The sequence below is a fragment of the Lygodium microphyllum genome, chromosome 26 (assembly GCF_053477565.2).
Source record: "Lygodium microphyllum isolate KBCC chromosome 26, Lygodium_microphyllum_v1.1.10, whole genome shotgun sequence".
Lineage (NCBI taxonomy): Eukaryota > Viridiplantae > Streptophyta > Polypodiopsida > Schizaeales > Lygodiaceae > Lygodium > Lygodium microphyllum.
In genome coordinates, this window is record NC_141160.1 from 54187716 (window position 1) to 54209513 (window position 21798).

The 21798-nt window shown below is 44.0% G+C and overlaps 1 protein-coding gene across 1 annotated transcript in view; it reads right to left on the reverse strand.

The window, feature by feature from the left end:
• Window positions 1–1835: 1835 nt before the first annotated feature.
• LOC148013284 (uncharacterized) overlaps window positions 1836–21798 on the reverse strand; it is a 71141-nt gene continuing 51178 nt past the window's right edge. Inside the window, exon 16 of the mRNA XM_087667702.1 lies at window positions 1836–2360. Within this exon, the coding sequence (XP_087523828.1) occupies window positions 2283–2360 (78 nt within the window). The 3' untranslated portion in view covers window positions 1836–2282. The remainder of the gene's footprint in view (window positions 2361–21798) is intronic.

Sequence of the window (21798 nt, forward strand, 5' to 3'; positions counted from 1 at the left end):
AGCTAACTTTTGTTAGTTTGAGACTTGGGTTGACAAGTAAGCTGACACAAGTTAGTCCAAGAATTGGGTCGACCAATAGAGCAGTCTCAATCAGTGAATCATGGGAAACTCAAGTAAATAGGTTGACATGTGGACCGAGTCTCTACCACTTTTTCATGGGCTTGTCCATGTGAATAGGTAAGCAGGCAGTCATGCATACTCAATTATGGGCTCAAATAGTCACCTTATCTATTTCTAAATGTGAATAGTAAAAAGGCAAGCATGCATACTAACTCTTTGTTATTCAATTATGGGCTCCAATAGTCGCCTTATCTATGTGAATAGGTAAGTAGGAAAGCATGCATACGAACTATTTGTTACTCAATTATGGGCTCAAATGGTCAGCTTATTTACATGAATAGGTAAGTAGGAAAGCATGCATACTAATTGTTTGTTACTCAATTATGGGCTAAAATAGTCCCCTTATCTATTTCTCAACACCTTCTCAAGCTCTTAAAAATACCAATTATGAAGCACAATCGGTTATAGATATATCTACTCATCATCTATACATGCTAGCACTATAGATTTTCTAAAAAACAATGTTAGGAGAAGGGTGCAACAAGGTTTGTGACATAAAATAAGAGGACATGTGCATGGTCTCAAAGGAGGCTCATATAGTATGGCCCATGTGTTGTCATATGGGAACAAGATGGAGCTTATGCATCCAATTACAATCTGCAGTGCAGCCATCATCATGGCATGTATGTATCTATATGTATATGTATGTACATACATATATCGATTGCATACAATCAAGCCCCTATCATTTGCTTGTTTCAAGGGGGTAGAGACCATAACTGGCTAATGGGGCAGCTTCTCAGGTATTTTGTTCAGCAAGTACAACTCTGACCTTCAGCTTTCAGACCATTGTTTCATCTCCAATTCACGTATACACAAACACCTATACATAAGCCTTTGTCGGAAACAACCAGACAGCTATAAAATACTCCTAGATACACTCAGGGAATAATCAAATCCTCCATCATTTACCACCCTCCTTACTTTAGCTTGGCCAATTCATTGGTACCAAGAATTACAAAAAGAGATCATATTGCAGAATCTGAGGAGGCGCAACAGCAAGGCATGCATTCACCAGAATCTGCAGTGCATCCTGTGAGAGAGCAGGATAAGTGGTCAGTTGTGTGAGCGTAGCCACATTTCATAGCAATGTGGCTGTCAGAGTGACATATCTGGTGAGCATGTTTCTACCATGGCTTTGGCACCCCACCAAACTGAGGATGCCGTCAAATTTAGCATCAACACCCTTCTAATAGAAATGGAAACTTCATTAGTTGTTCATAATGGTGAGTGAAGGTGGTTGTATCTAGCAGTTTTATTCACATCATCAATGTATATGTAGGTTTTGGTTTGAAAGTTGCCATAGTATTCTCTTGAAATGCCATCATATGGCATATCCTACATTGACATTAACATCTAGATGCATCAATGACCTATAATGCCTCCAATTGAGCTGGTCAAACAAAAGTACCTTTGCGATTCATGGAGCTATATAAACACGAGTATCAGGAGCCCTACAACATGCCCCCCTGCTTCTTTTGAGTACATGGCTGGGTTGCAAGGTATGTCATGCATAAATCCATCCACTTTTATGCTCTAGATTATTGTACCGTGAAAAATCATCCATTTCTAAATGATATCACAATTGCTTTAGTGCAGTTCGGAGCCCACTCGGTACTTTTAACTCACATTATTTGGAGAGGTATAGGTGCAGGTTAGAGAATAGTTACAGGTTAGTTTATGCCAAGAGAAAACTTAAGGATGTAGACTCATGATGACTGACAGACATGATAGAGAGCAAACCATGACAAGCTGCAGTGTATCACTAATGTACATAAATACATCATAATAACAAAAGTGCTCATCACCAAGGAATCTCCGCCCATTGAAGTTTCTTCCACTTCTCTCAGAGTGATGGTCTCATGAACCTCCATTGGCATGCAAGCCAATGAGAACAACCCAAAAGACACACATCATTGACATAACTTGACGCTTATGTTTATGGACAGAACAAAGGAAAAGTATATTTGTGTCCCAGCTTGGCTGGGACTTCTGACATAAAAAATTAAGCTTATCAGCACCAAATGAAAGTCCCCTTTTGAAGGCAATTCCTGCATCTTGGCCCCAGTTGGCTCAAGAACACAACGATCATCTCCCTGTATAGAGTTGAAACAGAATCTCACTTGTGTGATGCTAGAGTTAAAACAAACTGTAGAGGTGGTTCATTTCTGTATTATGTTTCTGCACTTCCTTTGAAGGTTTTCTTTCTCTGCTTTGGCCTCCAAGTAGAGCCACTCCATCTGTTCAATAAAATGAGTGAGAAAACAAAGAAGACAGTTAAGCAATCTCATCTTGAAAGAAAACAGAACACAAATACTAATCAAACATTACATTTCATACATTCTACGTGTGCATGGTGTGCGTGTGTGTGAGCATGTGTGTGTGTATCTCAATATATCAAATTCTTGATTTGGGTCCTGCTTTTGAGCTCTCTGGACGATTCGGAATCAAAGAAACCATCCTTATTTGGGAGTCATCTCAGCCCAACAGTTCCTTCCATGAATTCTATTCCCTTAGAACATTAATAATATAATATAAGTGGTTTCACAAAGAAATGTGTGTGCAGGTGCATATGCATGCATGCACTCCTATATCTACATACCATTTTTTCCCCTATCCTAGGTGATGATCAAAAGAATCACGTCCAAGACACCTTTGTCCACAAGAATTTACCAATCTATTTAGAGTAAAGACATGCCAATGAGTCACGCCTTATGAGTCACACAAGTCTTGCCAAGAAGCAATTAAATGTGAACAAAAATGAACATGGATATCAAGAACACGTCCCCCATGAGGCTTGCTTCTCTCTTTTTTTTTGTAAATGGCTTGCTTCTCTCTCTCTCTCTCTCTCTCTCTCTCTCTCTCTCTCTCTCTCTCTCTCTCTCTCTCCGTGAAGATAATTGAATTAGGTAGTGAAAATTTACATCAGACCATCAAGTCAACATTCTCTCTATATCTCTTACTTTCTATTACATCAGACCATCAGGTCAGCATACTCTGTCTCTCTCACTCTCTCTCTAACTAATATTTACATAAAGGCCTGGAGGCTCATAGAACAACCTATTACATGAACAGTACTAATAGATCACACAAAAGGAACAGCTGGAGTAGAGCAAACAATTGCTAGCCAGGGAGCAGCAGGAGCAGCAATATCCGGAAGAACCAGGTCCGCTGACATCATAGAGGAGATTTGCCATAACACTATTCCACGCACACGGGCCACATGCCCATGGATGCCCGATGCTGAATCAAAAATAAAGGCATTGTGAGTACGCCATATATGCCACAGGGCTGTCCATCTAAGGAACTGGAATAGGCAGGAACAATCTGAGTGCAAAGAGGGCATAGAAGACATATTTCCATAATCCATGAATGAACTGATAGGTGATGCTAAGTCACCGAGGAATGAAATTCCAATTCTGTCGCGCAACAGGGCAGGAGACAAAGAGGCGAAGCAATGTCTCATCACACGTAGTGCAGAAAACACGCCGCCTTGCTGAGATCTTTCAGGCACGGAGCACTTCTCCCATTGGAAGACCCCCAATGAGCAGCATCCACATGAACACTTTTCCCTAATACGGGACCTTAGACTTCCAAAGCTAGATAAATCTTTCCCACCACTTATTTTTGTTGTCCCTAAGATGTCATAACTTATTCACTTTCCCCGTGACCCATCTCTTAGCTTCCACCATCTGATGATATATCTGATTAGCTGACCTTTTCTCAAAATCATCAGGAAACACAAATATCCACTCACTCCAAGGATCTAGTGGTTGTAATGCAAGCAAAGGAGAGAACCTCTCTATATGGACGACCAAATGTCCCTGTATCCACAAGGCACCCTAAAGTATTGACGAATACGCCTAAAGGAATAAAGACGGGGCTGCCCAAGAATAACACCCTCACGGACTGACTTCAACCCCAACCTAGCCATCCGATTAAACTTATCACGCTGCAAATCTTTTTGTGGCCAATCCAACAACCTTGAGGAAGCCAGTATTTCTCCTTGCAGCGAATTTTCCTCTTTACCAATATTCGAGGGGTACCAAACTACAAAACGAAGCATCTCCTACCAATAAGAAGCTATCAAATGAGAAAGGAGAAAAGACTGGAAGACCTTTAAAGGCCTCATAGAATTAAGTGCATGCCACCAAGAAGCATGAATAACCATGCTACCATGAGAGATTATAGTCTTTTCTATGAAGAATTTGGCAATAGCTGACCAAGGATGACATTGAATACATAGACTCTGCAACAAGGATAGCCTCAAAGCGGCCATATGCAAATTAGCATCTAGCAAAGTTGCACCCCCTATCCTTTTCGGAGCGGTCACATGTTGCCAGGAGATCCATACGTGCCCCAAACGATTGCCTTTCTTTTTCCACAGCATAAATCCGATAGGCTAGACCAAATCCAAAATGGACTTCTTAGTCCAAGGAAGCAATGGTAGAAAGAACGACATCATACTGATCATAATGCATTGAGCCACTTTTAGTCTAACATGTAGAGGCCAACTCTGAGATTTCCAGTACATGAACCTGTCATGAATTCGGGAGGCCATCCAATCCAGCAAGGCACGGGGAGCAGCCTCCACGCCAATAGGATATCCCAAGTGTCTAGTTATATTGCCCCTTGTGATCAGAATTCCATTCCATCCCAAGGCATGCAGATCATTCTCCGTACAGGAGAGAAGGGTGGATTTCTGAGTATTAATGTGAAGACCCGGTGCCAAAGCAAAAAGATTCTAGGCCACCATTGCTCAATTAACACTAATACGATCCACCTTAAGAAACATAAAAGAATCATTTTCCAAAGATTGACCCAGAAGCTAATCACCACTAGGAAGAATTAAGCCAACTATCTCACATTGAGCTACCAACTTGTGCAATAATGAGAGCATGGGGTGAGTTACCAAAGCAAATAGCAAAGGGCTGAGAGGACAGCCTTGCCTAAGGGACCGAGATAAGGCAATTTCCTCCATCCCTCCATTAAGAGCAATACGGGCCACAACACCCTGACTGATGGTATCAACTACACAAATCGTACAGGGCCCAAAACCCATTGTAGACATTAATTCCCGCAAAAATGACCACCTACCATGATCAAATGCCTTCACAATATCCAACTGAAGCATAACAACCTGCTGGCTAAAAGCTTTGCCATAGTCAATTCCTAGCTGAACATTCAGAATGTTATGCATTATATTCCGACCTTTAATAAAACCGTATTGTCGTGGATGAATGGGGTGCAGAAATACTTTGTGCAATCTGTTGGCAATAATTTTGGAGAAGATTTTATATAACGATCCCATAACAGAAATGGGTCTCCATTGTTTTAAAGAGGTCGGAGAGGGAACCTTGGACAATAACCTGATGACAGCAATCTTCCAATCTAAAGGCATCATACCAGAATTCCACACCTGTTGACACAAGCGAGTTAATGGGTCCTTGAGGAGTTGCACATGGGCTGAAAACAGCTCATTAGGAAGCCCATCCCAGCCTGGACTTTTCCTTTGAGGCAAGTGAGACAGCACTTCTTCCACTTCACCTTCAAAAATATCAACCTCCATTAGATTCACCCATTCTGGTTTGACCTGATTACTAGCCAGGTCAGAAATATATGTTCGAGCAAAGAGAATAGCATCGGAAAGGATCTCTTCCAGACCCAACAAGGCCCTATAAAAGTCCATAGTCATCCGAATAATACAGGCAGGATCAGTCACGATATCACCTTGCCCATCCTTTAAGCGCACAATATTTTTCTGGGCATATTTCTGATGCAGACGAGCAAAAAATTGATGAGTTTGACAATTGTTATTATGTAAAGCTTCAACCCTGGCCAACAACTTGTATTTTGCATATTCCTCTTCCTGAAGAGATTGGACTCTGCCTTTCAGCCATTCAATGCATGTGAGTAGGTCATCATTGGAATCCCCATTCTGACACAGAGACAAGGAATGAGCTAATAAGGATTGAACATGCTGCAATTCAGCTCGAAATGAGAAAGCATGCTAAATACCATATTGTCGGGATAACGTTCATGCATTATCCCTAAAAACCGCCCATGCTTCCATCCCTCTAGATAGGACACCTTCCAAAAACTGAATTTGCTGCAAAAAAGATTGATTAAACCAAAGAGGCAAATGGGCAATGAGAGCCTTAAATGCATGAACAGGTCTGTGGCTCATTTCCAAGATCAAAGGGTAACGATCTGACAAAACATGTTGTCTTTCTACCCGCATATCAATGACTGCAAAAAGAAAAGAGTCACTTTGACATATGTATATCCTATCCAGTCTGGCCTTAGTGTTTGGATGCTCAAAAGAACGATAAGTGTATCCAGCTTGTGATGGGTACATCTAGGACCGCATGTCCTGTTTCAAAGATGATGCTGCAAGAGCGTCCCAAGCTTCTCTCAGGATCATCCATAACCGAATGCGGAGAGGTCACCTGATCTGTAGAAACACAAGCATTAAAATCACCCAAACAAAGTCTTGACGAGCCATGACAAGGCAGTGCAGGTCGTCCCAAAGCTAACAACGTTCCCTTGCATTAGAAGGAGTATACACGCCTACCATCCACAAGACCTCGCCCTCATAAATTATTTCAAAAATCAAAAAACGGCCATGAGGGTCTTGAGAGACCAACGATGGTTGTAGGGAGGATTTGACAGCCAACATAACTCTCGATCTATGCGGAGGACAACAACTAAAGAAAACTACATAATCCTTATATACATATGAAGATCCAGCCAAAGCGTATTGTTTATGTTCCACAGCACAGAAAATATCCCATTTTCCAGCTAGCACCACTTTCCACAACCGATACTACTTGTTGCCCGAAGAAATACCTTTCACATTCCACAAAGCAATTTTCATGCTGAATCACAAATGAGAAGAACTACTGAACCGATGCTTTCCCTTTCCCTTTTACATCAGTAGCCTTGGCAGCCTGGAATCTCTACATTTCACCACAAATAACATCAACTAGATCTGCCCTCTACAAACTGGCAATGGGAGCACGGGAAGGGAAGTGTTGTTGTCGGGAGCGGAAAACATCCCGAGGAGGCACAAGCCTTCCATGCGCATTGAAGTGCAAAGCAGAATCAGAAGGCCTTTTACCTTCTACTGCCAGAGCATGCGAAGATTGGGGTTTCATATAAAACCCCCTTCCTCCGCATTGAAAGATTTGAGTAAATGGGGGCGGCGGAGGATGGGCAAGAGTGGAGCGAGAATCCTGTCTGGCATTACGGCGAACCACAGTGACCCAAGAATCCTCCTAAAGAGGCAAATTCCGCCCTCCCGAAAGCGAAGCACGCTCCCCATCGCCATGGGAAATGTCCTTCTTTCCTTCATTACAACCATGTTGGGAAAGCTGCTCAGGATCAGCCACATGCTTTCGAATCGTCTGCTGAGGGAGGCAGTCTTGCATTTCCATATCTGGGTCCATAGGGCATTGCCCTACCTCCATATTTTTGTTGCATTCAGAAATACCTCCATATTTTTGTTGCATTCTGAAATGTAATGGCCCAACCGGCCACATGTGAAACAGTGTCCAGCAAAGGTATCCCATTTCAACTCATACACCAACATTTCTAACCCTGGAACCTCAAAACGAATCTTTGTCGGACAAGGCTTCCCTGTATCCCACAGCATACATACCCTATTCCGATTGCGGAAAGCCAGCCGAGGTTCCACCAAAACCTCCCCGATGGTTCTCAAAACCAAAGGGAGGAGTCTCCAGAGATGCGCAAGGAAATCCACCATCTCTACCCAAATAGGGCATGCATGTCTCAGTATCTCTTGAAACTCAGCCATGGGCCTCCAAGGGACCACATGAACTAGTTGCCCATCCATAAACAAAGGAATGTGTTGCATAATAAGAGCCCGTACTTCTACAGAACAAAAAAGAACCTCGAAGAACCCCTTCGGGCCATTATAAATCTCTTCCACCAAGGGAATTTGCATATGCCCTGAAACATCTTCGGGGCACTGTTCAAAACTGACAAGCATAGCCTGCAGCCAAGCACGAATTCTATGATCAAAGGAGTCCTTCCAATAAAATAAAATATGGCTGCCCTCTCATGGAAAGCAGCTATCTGTTGTAAGACCAGATTGGTCCCCATGATTACAACTACTTGATCCCCATCAAGTATTGCATTAGCTTTATCCTCATTACAATGGACATAATTTGACATAAGATGATTGGCAGTTCCCAGCATGAACGTAAAGATCCATCGGGTTGTGAATAGGAAACATGAACCTCTGGCTGAGACAAATTTGGGCCCAAGACCAGTTCTTCGACCGACATCCTTTGACGTTTCCCCATCTCTTCACTATCCTGCAACCGCCCGAGTCATCAGCCGAGGAATCACCATCCGCCGTCCGGATCGGTGAAGTCTTTGTCATTCCCTTGCCCAATGTCCTGATCGAGAAAGGCCATATCAATGCCATTAGATTCCCGCAGATTTGCCATAGCAGAACCTGATTCCAAACACAAGAATTCTTTCTCTCTCTCTCTCTCTCGCTCTCTCTCTCTCTCACTCTTTCTCTGTACAGGGGAAGGTCTGCTCTCTTTGTCGGTGCACAGGGGCAGATGGCACATCTAGTCCGCAGGCTCTGTATAATGGCGCTCAGAGGATGCACAGCAGACTGCCCGGACAGCAGGCCAGTTACTGCCTAGGTGCGTGAAGGCTGACCACGCAGAGGCAGGGCAGAGCTGTCCCTTCTCCTTACGCAGCAAACTGTGACTGAGGAGCAGATCTGGGCACCAGACAAAACGCTGAAAGCAGAACAGGAGTGGTTGCAGCAGACTTACAGGCGTGCACGGGCAGAACTCACGGGAAGCTGGAACGGGCCAGGAGTTGGGCTTCAGCGTGAATCCCCATGGCGGGCTGCACGAACAGGCAACGAGCTGCAGACAAGGCCACGCACAAGCGACAAGCGGAAACCCTAGGCCACAATATTACAAGCTTCTCTCTCTCTCTCTCTTTTTTTTCGTAAAAGGTAATTGTATTAATTACGAAAAAAATACAAGATTACTTGATTACAAGATACATGACGACAATCTAAGCCATCATGTGAAGAGGTGCTAAGTACTACAAGTTACAACGTCATGGCAAAGACGCGGAGGAAATTGCCATATGCCAGGGACGTAAGTCCTCCCTAGAGAGCAAATCAGAATGCTGGAGAAGATCTAACTGCCAATACAAGAGGCCCTTAAGCCTCGCAATATGCCGCTGAACATTATAGGCGGAGTCAAAAAGAAAAGCATTCCGAATGGTCCAGTTATGCTTCTCTCTCTCTCTCTCTCTCTCTCTCTCTCTCTCTCTCTCTCCATAAGTTAATTGTATTAATTATGAAAAAAGTACAAGATCACATGATTACAAGATGCAAGATGGCTCTAGGCCATCCTGCGCAAACTTGCTTTACAAAAGATCAAATAAGTAAAAGAGTACAAAAGTCACGGCAAAGAAGCAGCAAAGATTGTTGTATGCTAAGGGACCAAACCCTCCCTAGAAAAGAGATTAGTGTGCTGAATAAGGTCAAGCTGCCAATGTAGAAGCCCTTTCAACTTGGCAAGGTGAGTTTGCACCCCAAATGCAAAATCAAAAACAAAAGCATTCGGAGTTGTCCAATTGTGCCAGCAACCCTTGAAACAGAGGAATGGAAGTGAAATCGTCATATGTGGTGCCAGAGAAGGATATTTGGGCCAAGCAAAAACCCAATCGAAGGGATGCAGTGATGTGCCAACCACATCCCACCAAATTGTAGATAACAAGGACCAAATTTCCATACCAGAGGCATGAAAGAAAATGGTGGCGAGAAATGTCCATAATGGTGAGGCCCAAAAAAAAATAAAAAAATCACCATTTGAGATGGGGCATTTTGCAAGTGCCGCGGCAAGAGGCAGCCCACCAACTATGACACGCCAACGGAAGACTTTACTTTTGTACGGTGTCTTATTGAACCAACCCTCCATGACAATCATTTTCCACCAATGCCAAGATTTGTGCATGCTCCAAACAATATTGGCCTTAGTGACCAAGTCCTTATCATAAGATGGTATACTTGATTAGCCGAAGCCTTTCCCAGCTGGAGTCAACCTACAAGGTCCCAATCTTGCCATAGTCAACCAAGAACAAGGGCAAGAAAGGGCTCTCTCTAGGCTGCAATGTAAAAAGATATCAAACCCCTAGCAAATCACTGGAGTGGCATCAGAAACCAAAGATGAGCATAGTTGTGCCATGCAATTAAATTTAGAGCAAGCTTCTTGCTTCCCATCCCACAAAATCAGCTTGGACATTGCCAGCAATTCCATCTGAAAATTGTTAGCGGCCAAACAATCCTCCACAATAGGGTGCCATTGGGCCTTTTGAAAGAGAGACCACCGAAGAGCAACCATGTGAGTGTGCATATCCAAAGTAGCCCCACCACCCATACCTTTAGGAGTGCAAGCATGGCTCCAAGAGATCCATGAGATACTTGCGCGTAAAGTGTCCTTTTTCCATAGCATAAAGCAAATGTGCCCAATAAGAAAATACATGAGCATAAGAAGCATAACGGACTGTGCTACTTTAAGGAGAACGTGGAAAGGCCACGCGTGGGATTTCCAATACAGAAACTTTGCTTCCAATTTCAGAGAAATCCATCGCAACAATTGCTTGGGCTGAACATCAACACCCAAGGGGTAACCCAGATGCCGCATGACATTCTCGCGAGGAATCACCATCCCTTGCCATTGCAAAGACTGCAAATCTAGTTCAGTAGAGTTGATGAGGGAGGATTTGGCTGCATTAATACAAAGACCAGAGGCTTGGTCAAAAAGTTTCCATACATCCAATGCATTGTGGAGATTCTCTCATTTCACTTTGATAATCATGAACGTGTCATCTACTAGCACTTGGCCACAAAATGTTCACCAAAGGAAAGAGAGAGACCAGCCAGTTGTCCTTATTGAGAAACCCTTCACCCGTAGTTTTGCGTTCCGGGTTTTGCGTTTAGGGTTTCACGTTTTGCATTTAGAGTTTCACAGTGGACAGCCCCAAAAAAGGGGTTGGGCGCCCAAAGTGGGCACCACCCTAGATAGTCTCTTGCTTATTTATAGGCTACCTCTGTCACTCATTCTTCACGGCTAATTTATTCAAACCGTCACCTCTTCTCTCCAGCATCTCCACTACCCTCACACCCCTTTAAGAGGACATTGCGGCTCGTGGTTCGTGGCTGTCTTCATTATCTTCCTTGTGCTACGGCACCCTTGTTCCCTTGTATCACATTCACTCCATGATTCAGATCTTCATCATTCCATTCATCAAAGCTTCTTCTCTCTTCTCTTCTCTTCTCAGTGTTTGCTGAGTTCACTTTATGTTCCTCCCCGCAAACCCTATTGTCTCGCTAGTACGTCATCTTTTGACATGGTATCAGAGCTGGATCTGCTCAAACAGTGGCAAAGATCCTCCACTCCAATGAAGGCAAAGACCGGTGGTGGGTTCGGCATCCACATCTCTTCTTCTTCCACTACATCAACATCCTAACTAGGGTTTCTCCCTCCTGTGTTTGTTGTTTTCTAGCCTGCATTTAGGGTTGCTCTGTTGCCGCCTCCTCCTCCTTGCTATTGGCTGTTGTTCTCTATTGCATGTGACTCAGCCAAACTACTAGCGGCTCCTCCCTGTTGCTGGCAACTCAGTCAGACTGTCGGTGACTCCTCCCTTCTGCTGGCGGATGTTCTCTGCAGTTGGCGGCTCAGCCAGACTGCTAGCAGCTGTTCTCTACTCAGCCAGTCTACTGGCAGCTGTTCTCTGCGACCTGGTGGCTCCTCCCTACTATTGGCAGCTCAGCTAGTTTGTTGGTGGTTGTTCTCTGCTCAGCCAGTCTATTGGCGCCTATTCCCTGATTGCAGGCAGCTCATCCTTGACTATTGGCGACTCCTCCCTATCTAGTAGCGGCTCCTCCTTGTCTACTACAAGCTGTGTTTGCAGCTATTAGCTCCTCCCTACAGTTAAGTAGCTCACTTCCAACCCTTCCACTGCCCTCCCAGCCCTTGAGGCAAACATCGTGATTCATAGTTCGTGGCTGATTGACCTCTTCCTTCTTCAGCAAGGCACACCGGTACCCATGGCTTCTTCCCCAACAAATGACCAGTCTACTAGGTATTCTTACTGCAGCAAGAACGGTCATTCCACCAATAACTGTCGATATCGACCTTTGCTCCCCACCCCTCTGGAGTATATGCGTCTTCTACCAAGCACTCCTTGTGCCACCTCTCCTTTCTGGGCCACAGAGATCATTCTGCATTGGCTATCGGAGTTTTATGCTCAAGGCAATAAGCCGCAACCTACGTGCACTAAGTCCTTTCGAGCACACGGAGGCTCTAAGAGCTTACGAGGCGATAAGCCCTCTTGGAGACTACCCCACTGCGCAAAGGTTCCCCCACCCAATTTCCAATACAATGGCTTCCATGGCCCACCTCTCCTCCACAATCCACTCTCCTGAGAGCCCACGACTGTTCCCCACTCTTGGCTCATCCTAAGCCTCCTTCTTCCCCACCCTCTTCCACTCAAGTTCAAGAGGCCATTTCTGGGTGCTTTCCAACATCTTCTTCTGAGCCCCAGATACCTTCTTCGGCATGACCGGCGGCACTTTCTTCGTCATCTAATGCTTCGCAGTCCATGATCCATGAGTGGTTGGATTCCCTTTCTCTCAGACTAGGATTCAGAGGGGAATTTTCTTACTTCACCTTTAGAGGGGGCTTCCAATTCTTCTTCAACTTCAAAGGGGGCTCCTACTTCTACTCCAAATTCAGAGAGGAACCCTATGTGCCATGAAGTTCTTCACACACCACCACCTTTCACTTACAAGGAGTGGCTCTCCTTTGAGCAATCATTTCCTCTACTCATACCCAGGATCTAGAATACCAGCGACTTGGTGGCTAGGCCTTCGTATTCCTTCCAACATGGAGTCACAGAGCTAGTGGCTTTTCTCCCGAGGTTGAGTTTTGGGTTCTACAACTCATCCAATCTCCTGACTATCTTCAAAGGTCTCCTTTCAAGTGGTATTCTCAGATTACAGGGTGAATCTTCTTCGTCCCTTGGTCAGCATGGAGCCAACTCCTGAGATCTAGTACGCGCATATCCTTATGGTTCTCGGCACCACACAAAGTCCGACATTCCTCCTATGCATTGCATGATTTCACTATCTCTGTACTAGGGCGCTTGGGCAAGTGAACAATTTCCCCACAAGGGCCACTGTCCAACTGGCACCTGCTACATGAGCATTCTTCAGCATGTAGCATTCCATCTCCACCTCACTCTACTCTTGTTTTTCTTTTTGGGCCTGAGAGGGGGTGTTGAGAAACCCTCCACCCCTAGTTTTGCATTCTGCATTTTGTATTTAGGGCTTCGCGTTTTGTGTTTAGGGTTTCACAGTGGACAGCCCCAAAAAAGAGGTGGGGCGCCCACAGTGGGGCACCACCCTAGACAGCCGGCGCCCTCCCTTTGGGTGCCACCCTAGATAGTCTCTTGTCTAATTATAGGCTGCCTCTGTCACTCATTCTTCGCAGCTAATTCATTCAATCCATCACCTCTTCTCTCCAACCTCTCCACTACTCTCACACCCCTTCAAGAGGACATTGTGGTTCATGGTTCGTGGCTCTCTTCACTCATCATCTTCCTTGTGCTACGGCACCCTTGTTCCCTTGTGTCGCATTCACTCCATGATTCAGATCTTCATCGTTCCATTCATTAGAGTTTCTTCGCTCTTCTCTTCTCTTTTTAGAGTTTGCCGAGTTCACTCTATGTTCCTCCCCGCAAACCCTAATGTCTTACTGGTACGTCGTCTTTTGACAGTCTTGTGGTCACCAAGTGAGAAAGCATGGAAAAGATCGAATGGGTTGCCATAGCAAAGAACAAGGGGCTCAAAGGGCAACTCCTATCTAACTAATCACACTAGTGTAAATGGCCCAATGGCCCCACCATTCAACATGACCCATCAAGAGGCATCCGTGTTGACTCTGTGTATTAGATGGGACATGTGCAAACCGAAACCCGTAACATGCATGAGCTCTGATAGAAAAGACCAATCCGAATAATCAAAAGCCTTTTCCAGATCCAATTGAATCAGCACAATTTCTTGCTTGGAGTGCTTTTCATAGTCAATGACCAATTGAACATTCAATACATTGTGCAAGATATTCCGGCCCTTGATAAATCCATACTAATTAGGGTGCACAAGGGTAGGGAGATGCTTGTGGAGCGATTAGCAATGACTTTAGTGAAAACTTTATACATAGATCCCATCAAAGAAATCGGTCGCTAGTGTTTAACATCAAGGGCAGCAACACTTTTGGAATAAGCTTAATGACACCGACCTTCCATGAGGCAGGCCCAACCTCCCAAATCTATTGACACATGGTTGCCAAAGGTTTGGCAAGAGTGGTAATATAGGCTTCCAAAACTCATTAGTCGAGCCATCCCATCTTGGACTTTTGTCTTTGGATAGATCTAAAAAAACATCCATGACCTCTCCCTCTTTTCTCTGCCCAAATCATCATGCATATCTCGCAACACTTGATCCTTGACCACAACATAGAAAGCCGAATGGGCTTGGGTGGCCTATTAAGTGGAAGGAGATGAAGTACCAAGAAGGTCAAGAAAATATTATCTACACATATACACAACAAACTATGGGTCTGTAACCATCAAGCCATGTGCATACTAGAGGCACACCATATTTTCTCAAGCAGGAGATGCATGCAAGCCTTGAAAAAACGTATGTGACTCACATGAAGCATATTGTAGATTCTCAATCAAGCTTTGCAGCTTGGCTTGCTGATAAGACCTCAACTAGAATTGCTAAATGAGATTTAACAACTTTGTGGCAAGTGGTAGCAAGAACGGATCGTCTGGGGAATCAATCAACAAGGAGTTGACCAATGCCAGCATTGCTTCAACAACATACCGACGCTATCTACAAAGAGAAGCTTGATGAATACCATAATGCTTGGCAACCTTTTGTACGTTATGGAGTAATTGCTCAAAAGAATCACTATCCCCTATGGGGAAATCAAGTGAAACATGTCAACTAGCTACCCCATATAACCATTAAAGATTGAGTGCTTCAAATAAGATGAATTAAAACGTAGTGGGACCCTTCCCGAGAATGGTGCAAAAGGGGCGACAAGGTAGGCAAGCATGTCGAACTACAAAGGGAAATGATCTGACAAAACATATTGTTGCAACAACCTAGATATCCAGAATCTCTGGTAGGATAGCTTCATTGTGAATAACATACATGTGGTCCAAGCGGGACCATGTGGCAAAGTATTATGTTGATTAAAAAGTAAAACCCAAATTCAATGGGCAAAGCCAAGACCAAATATCCTACTTCAAAAGGACAATCTCAAAAGTATATCATGCACGGCTTTGAGGTGTATCCATCAATGAGTGCTAAAAGGTAGATTGCGAATGATGAACGCACATATCGAAATCTCCTATCAATATTCCCGATCTACCAAGAGATAAGCAAGCCAGTTTATCCCACAAATCCTGTCGAGACGAAGAGTCATTTGGTGCATAGAGGCCTACAAGCCATAGTACCTCCCCTTCAAATAGAATTTCAACAACCAAAAAGCAGCCACTGATGCCATTCTTGACAAGAAGCGGGTGAGACTTCCCATTCACAACCATAAGCACACCAAAATAGCGTCAAGTTGAGCCCCTTACATAGAGCAACCGGAACCCTTGGCAATCCACAATTTTGCTAGCATCACTGTGATTTTTATGCTCAACAACACATAACACATCCCATTGATTGTTATGCAAAATGTGCCACATATCATGCTGCTTGCTACGTGAACAAATGCCATGTACATTCCAACTGGCAAGCCTCATATGTCATGACTAAAGGATTTCAATGTCGAGGTTCATTTTGCCTTGACGACACTTTTGTAGCCAAAATATCAAGAGTGCCCTCATCTAGAGAGTCCAACAATACTACAAATGAGTTTAAGTCCCTATGCTCCACTTTGGAAGTGGAGGGATCGTATCCTTGTTTTGGAGCAGCCCTTGGGTATCAACAATCCCAAAGGGCGATCACTTTACCATGAGGATCAAAAGCAAGTTGTGCAATAGGTTCCCATGAACGGTCAGCAGAGGGCTTCAAAGCAAAGTATTTTCAAGGGCCCATCAAGATTGCATCATTAGCAATAGATATCGAGGACGTCTTATCTTTGCGACACACATAAATGCATAAGGGGTCTTGTGAAGTACTTGGCATAGATGTTGCCAAGCACACATCAGACTTTTTTCCTCTTTTGGCACAAACATCAACCCAATCCCGCACCCTTAAGCAACAGCCAGTAGACTGCAGGACAGCATTCAACTTCAACCCATATCAATCATTCCTACTATAACAATCATTGGAAGCCCGCCAACTGTCTCCAAAGACACTGCATGCACCATGCGTTTATCAAAGAAAAATGTGACTCTAGCTAGAAAATCATTCCAAGCACTTGTGGATTTTAGCAATATCTCATAGAAGCCTAATGGGCCAATGAAAATTTCCTCTGCACAATCGCCCTACAACATGGAGTTTAACCATTGGCAAATCCAAGAGAGCACCAGAATCCTGGCAGTGAAAAAGATAATGACCCCTCTTTCATAGAAGGCTGAAAAAGAGTGCAATAAATCTCGGTATCCACGATAGCATCCAAAACATCCTTTGTATCTTGGGCTAGAAAGGATTTGTGGTTGTATTGTACATATTCATCCAACAACGTATTGGTAAATTCCAAGAGATGTTCCCAATCCAAGTCTTGGGACAACTCAACCACGAGTCAGCTGCGCGTAGGAACAAGCACCATGCTTGGATTGTGGAGGGGCTTGAGAATCAACCAAAACATCATCAAGGGTACACTCATTGTATTCCATCACTACATCGAAGACATGTTTATGATATTTTAACAAGGGGTTGCACATCAGCATTGGGCTGGACACCAGAACAGGGGGCCTCCATCTCTGTACAAGGAACCATTTCTTCCCACTCTTCATCGTCCAAATCAGGCCCCAAGGCATCCACCACTTGATCTATGAAAACCGTCTTGAGCTCCGGCATGGTACGAGGCCTCACTATTCAACTATTGTCTACTGCACACCTTAATAGATCTTGTAGAGTTAAGCACATGCCACCAAGAAGCATGAATAACCATGCTGCCATGAGGATTGCCAATCTTTTCTATAAAGTATTTTGCTATATCTATCCAGGGATGAGACTGTAGACAAAGAGCCTGCAAAAGAGCTAACCTCAAAGCAGCCATATGAAAATTAACATCCAATATAGCTGCTCCCCCCATCCTTTTAGAAGTAGTCACATGCTACCATGAAATCCACACCTGACCCAGGCGATTACCTTTCTTCTTCCATAACATCTCTCTCTCTCTCTCTCTCTCTCTCTCTCTCTCTCTCTCTCTCTCTCTCTCTCTCTCTCTCTCTCTCCGTGAAGATAATTGAATTAAGTAGTAAATATTTTACATCAGACCATCAAGTCGGCTTAGAAAAAAGCAAAAAATAACAGTCACGAAGGAAAATCTACACTAACTCTAACACAGAAATATCACACTGAAAGTACAACTGGTGTGGAGCGAATAGTGTCCAGCCAGGGAGTAGCAATATCTGGGAGTGATTGGCATGGTATTGGTTTCCCCTAGCTTGTAGGATGCCAATCACAACTATCTGTGCATGCTGTGGGATACCACATGCAAAAGGCTCAGCTGGCTGCACTTGAGTTGTCTTGGAATGCCTTCATTGCGCTATCGTTTGAGGTGGGAAGCTTTTGCAGGGCATTGTTTTTCATGTGGACAATTGGGGCATTTCATGGCTGAATGTCTGAAAAAGACCATTGCTGTGGAGGGGGGTTGGCTTCACTAGTCCGTGATGCTCCTATGGTCAATGGCCCTCAAGTTAACGAGGCCCTAGTGTACCCTATTCTTGATAAAGGGTAACAACCTATGTAGCCTTTGGATTCCCTTGACCGAAGAAGAACCAAGTCAGCAGACACCATAGAGGTGATTTTCCACGACACTAAACTCCGGATTTGGGCCACATGACCATGAATCCCAGATACAGAATCAAAAATGAAGGCATTCTGAGTACGCCAAATATGCCACAAGGCTATCCATCTGAGGAAATGGAAAAGGCAAGAATAATCTGAACTCAAAGAGGTCATAGAGGTCATCTTCCCCAAAATCCACGAACGAGCCGAAATCCGGTGATGAGTCAACGAGGACCAGACACGGAAAACAAAACTCGAAATCTGTTTTGCAACAGGGCAAGAGACAAAAAGATGAAGCATTGTCTCATCACATGTAGTACAGAAGATGCATCGCCCAGCAGAGATCTTACGAGCACGCAACACATTCCCAGTAGAAAGAGCCCCAATAAGTAGCCTCCACATAAACACTTTTCCCTGATACGGAACCTTAGATTTCCAGAGCTAGATGAATCTGTCCTGCCACTTCTTTTTGCTTTCCCGAATGCGCCATACTTTATTTTCCTTGTCCGTGACCCATCTCTTGGCCTCTACCATCTCATGATATATCTGATTGGCCGACCTTTTCTCGAAATCATCAAGAATCACAAACATCCAATCACTCCAGGGAGACAAAAGCTGTAATGTAGGCAAAGGATAGTAGCTCGTAATATTTTCCTATATGGCCGACCAAATAACATTATAACCTCTAGGCACCCGAAAGTGCTAGCGAATGCACCAAAATGAATAAAGACAGGCCTGTCCTGAAACGACACCATGTTGGACTGACTGCAACCCCAACCAAGCCATGAGGTTAAAACTTGTCTCTCTGCAGATCTTTGTCAGGCCAGTCCAATAACCTGGAAGAGACCAATACTTGACCTAGAAGAGAATTCTCCTCCTTGTGAGAATCCGGGGGGCGCCAAACTGAAAAACGTAACATCGCCTGCCAAGATGCGATCGTATGGGAAAGGAAAAAAGACTGAGAGACCTTAATAGATCTTGTAAAGTTAAGCACATGCCACCAAGAAGCATGAATAACCATGCTGCCATGAGGATTGCCAATCTTTTCTATAAAGTATTTTGCTATATCTATCCAGGAATGAGACTGTAGACAAAGAGCCTGCAAAAGAGCTAACCTCAAAGCAGCCATATGAAAATTAACATCCAATATAGCTCCTCCCCCCATCCTTTTAGAAATAGTCACATGCTACCATGAAATCCACACCTGACCCAGGCAATTACCTTTCTTCTTCCATAACATCTCTCTCTCTCTCTCTCTCTCTCTCTCTCTCTCTCTCATGTTGACGGGTGTGATGGCTGTTGTGTGACACTGGCATGTCGTGTGACGTGTGCTTGGCGTGACGGACGTGTCTATCATGAGTGACGGGACTGCCAGGTCCATCCTCCAAGAGACACCTCTCTGGCGTGAGACAGACCTGTCATGAGCAAGAATGTACCTGGAGTGAGGAAGACCTGTTGTTAGCACTCTGGTGATGCAAAGATGTACTGAATGCATTGACACAGGCATACTGTATGCAGTAATGTACTGACACAGCAATGTGACACAGACCTAGATGCCAAAGTACTGAGATTGCAGACGTAATCAGATTGATATGACACGAATGTACTCAGAATGACATGGATGCAAACCTCGGTGAATGTATTGATGCATTGGCTTGTGGACTAGGCAACGATGCATTGACTTTGATTTTGATCGTGTCCTGGAGTATGCAGTAATGCACTGACTGGGGCTGCAATTTGTATTTCTGCAGTGATTGTAAACAGTGTGAAGGCATTTAGGCTCATAAAAGATTACTAGGCTTGCAAAAATTTAGTGAGGGTTTAGGGAAACCCTGGAAATTTACAAGAATCACAGAAATTGCTCTTATTTGACACTACAAAGTACAAGCTGAGTGGCTTTGCACACAATGTGTGAGAGATGGATAATGTAGACAAATGCAAGCATCAAACCATGGAAAATGAATATCTGGGAGACAAATCTGATCAAGAACTAACACAACCGTCCATGGAAGCAATGTTCAACACCCCTTCTAAGAACACACGATACAAGACGTATGGCCGTAAGGTCCGTGATTGGACCGTCTCCCCAGCATCTGACAGGCATGGAAAGACCTCACGCACCATGAATGAAAAGAAATACAAAGAAATTCATCTCATGATTCGCTCTAAACTACAAATTATGAGACAAGAATTGGAGAAAGAAATACAAGAGTAGGTCAAAGCCGAACTGATAGTAAATCAGAGGGCAGAAATGCAAGACATGCAAATAAAGATTAAAGATGACTTACAGGCACAAATGATGCCTGAAATGCACACGCTGAAAACTGAAATGCTGAAAGTGGTAGATGTCTACAAATCTGAAATCTTAGAACTGGGGGAAGAATTGAATACATTTAAGAAAAACGAAATGAATGTGCAAGAAGAATTACAAAAAGAGAAAGAGGCTTTGAAGGCATGTGAAAGGGAGGTTCACTCATGGGCAGAAGTGGCAAAGACAACACAGAAGCAAATAGAAGAAGCCAGCCCATGGATTGAGGTAGTAAAAAAGAATAAGGGAACATCAGTGAACAAGACTAAAGTAATGAATGCTACCTTGGAAGAAGAGGCTAGGAGATGGGCTAGGGTTTTACATGTGCGGGTAGTAGGATGGGAGGAGAAGAGCAACCCACAAGAAGATGCTAAGACACTTGCTGACAAAATTGGGGCTTCAGACATACCTATCGTTAGTGCTTGGAGAGTGGGGAAAGAGGACTTTAAGTCCAAGGTTCTAATTCTTCGCTTTGGAGACAGAGAAAAAAAAGGCCTTCCTCTCCAAGAGGAGAGCCTCCAAGGGTGAGGACCTTACCCTAGCACAAATAGCGCATCGTAGAGAACACATGCCCAAGGTATTGGAGGCTAGCAAAGAGGGAAAGTGGGTTGTTTATAGGGATGGACGAGTCATCATCAATGAGAAAAGGACTTCACGACGGTACAAGGCTTATGAGACAATTCGGATGTCAATATGGAATTGTAATGGAGCCCTACGCTTGGATGTTGATTACTTTGAAGGTAGCTTTCAAAACATAGATATAGCAATGTACACAGAAACACACCAATGTGCAATGTACACAGAAACACACCAATGTAAAAGTAGCTGACTACCAAACGTGCGGGGATACACATGGGAAAGTGCATTTTGTCCAGCAGCTAAAAAACCACGAAGCACTAGGGGTTTTGGAGGTGTGGCCATACTATACCGGGAAGACCTCAAAGGGATAGTGCAAGTAATGAAAAGAGATGATGATGCACGATATATATGGATTAGGATACATGCAGGAAGACCACAGGATATATTCATCGCAATATGCTACTTTCCTCTTGCAAATTCTACCTATGCCACACGAGATGGATCTCCCTTTGATATACTTTATGAGGATATCACGAGATATGCTAGCATTGAGGACATATTATTAGTAGGAGATTTCAATGCACGCACTAGAGATAGACAGAGTGACTTTTATATGCATGATAATGCCATGTTCAAAGAGATCGACATAGATGAAATAGGCCTACGCAGGAGAGGCTAGGATAAAGAAGTGAGTACCTATGGGACACACCTATTGACTTTGGGAAGTGCACATAAACTAGCCATCTTT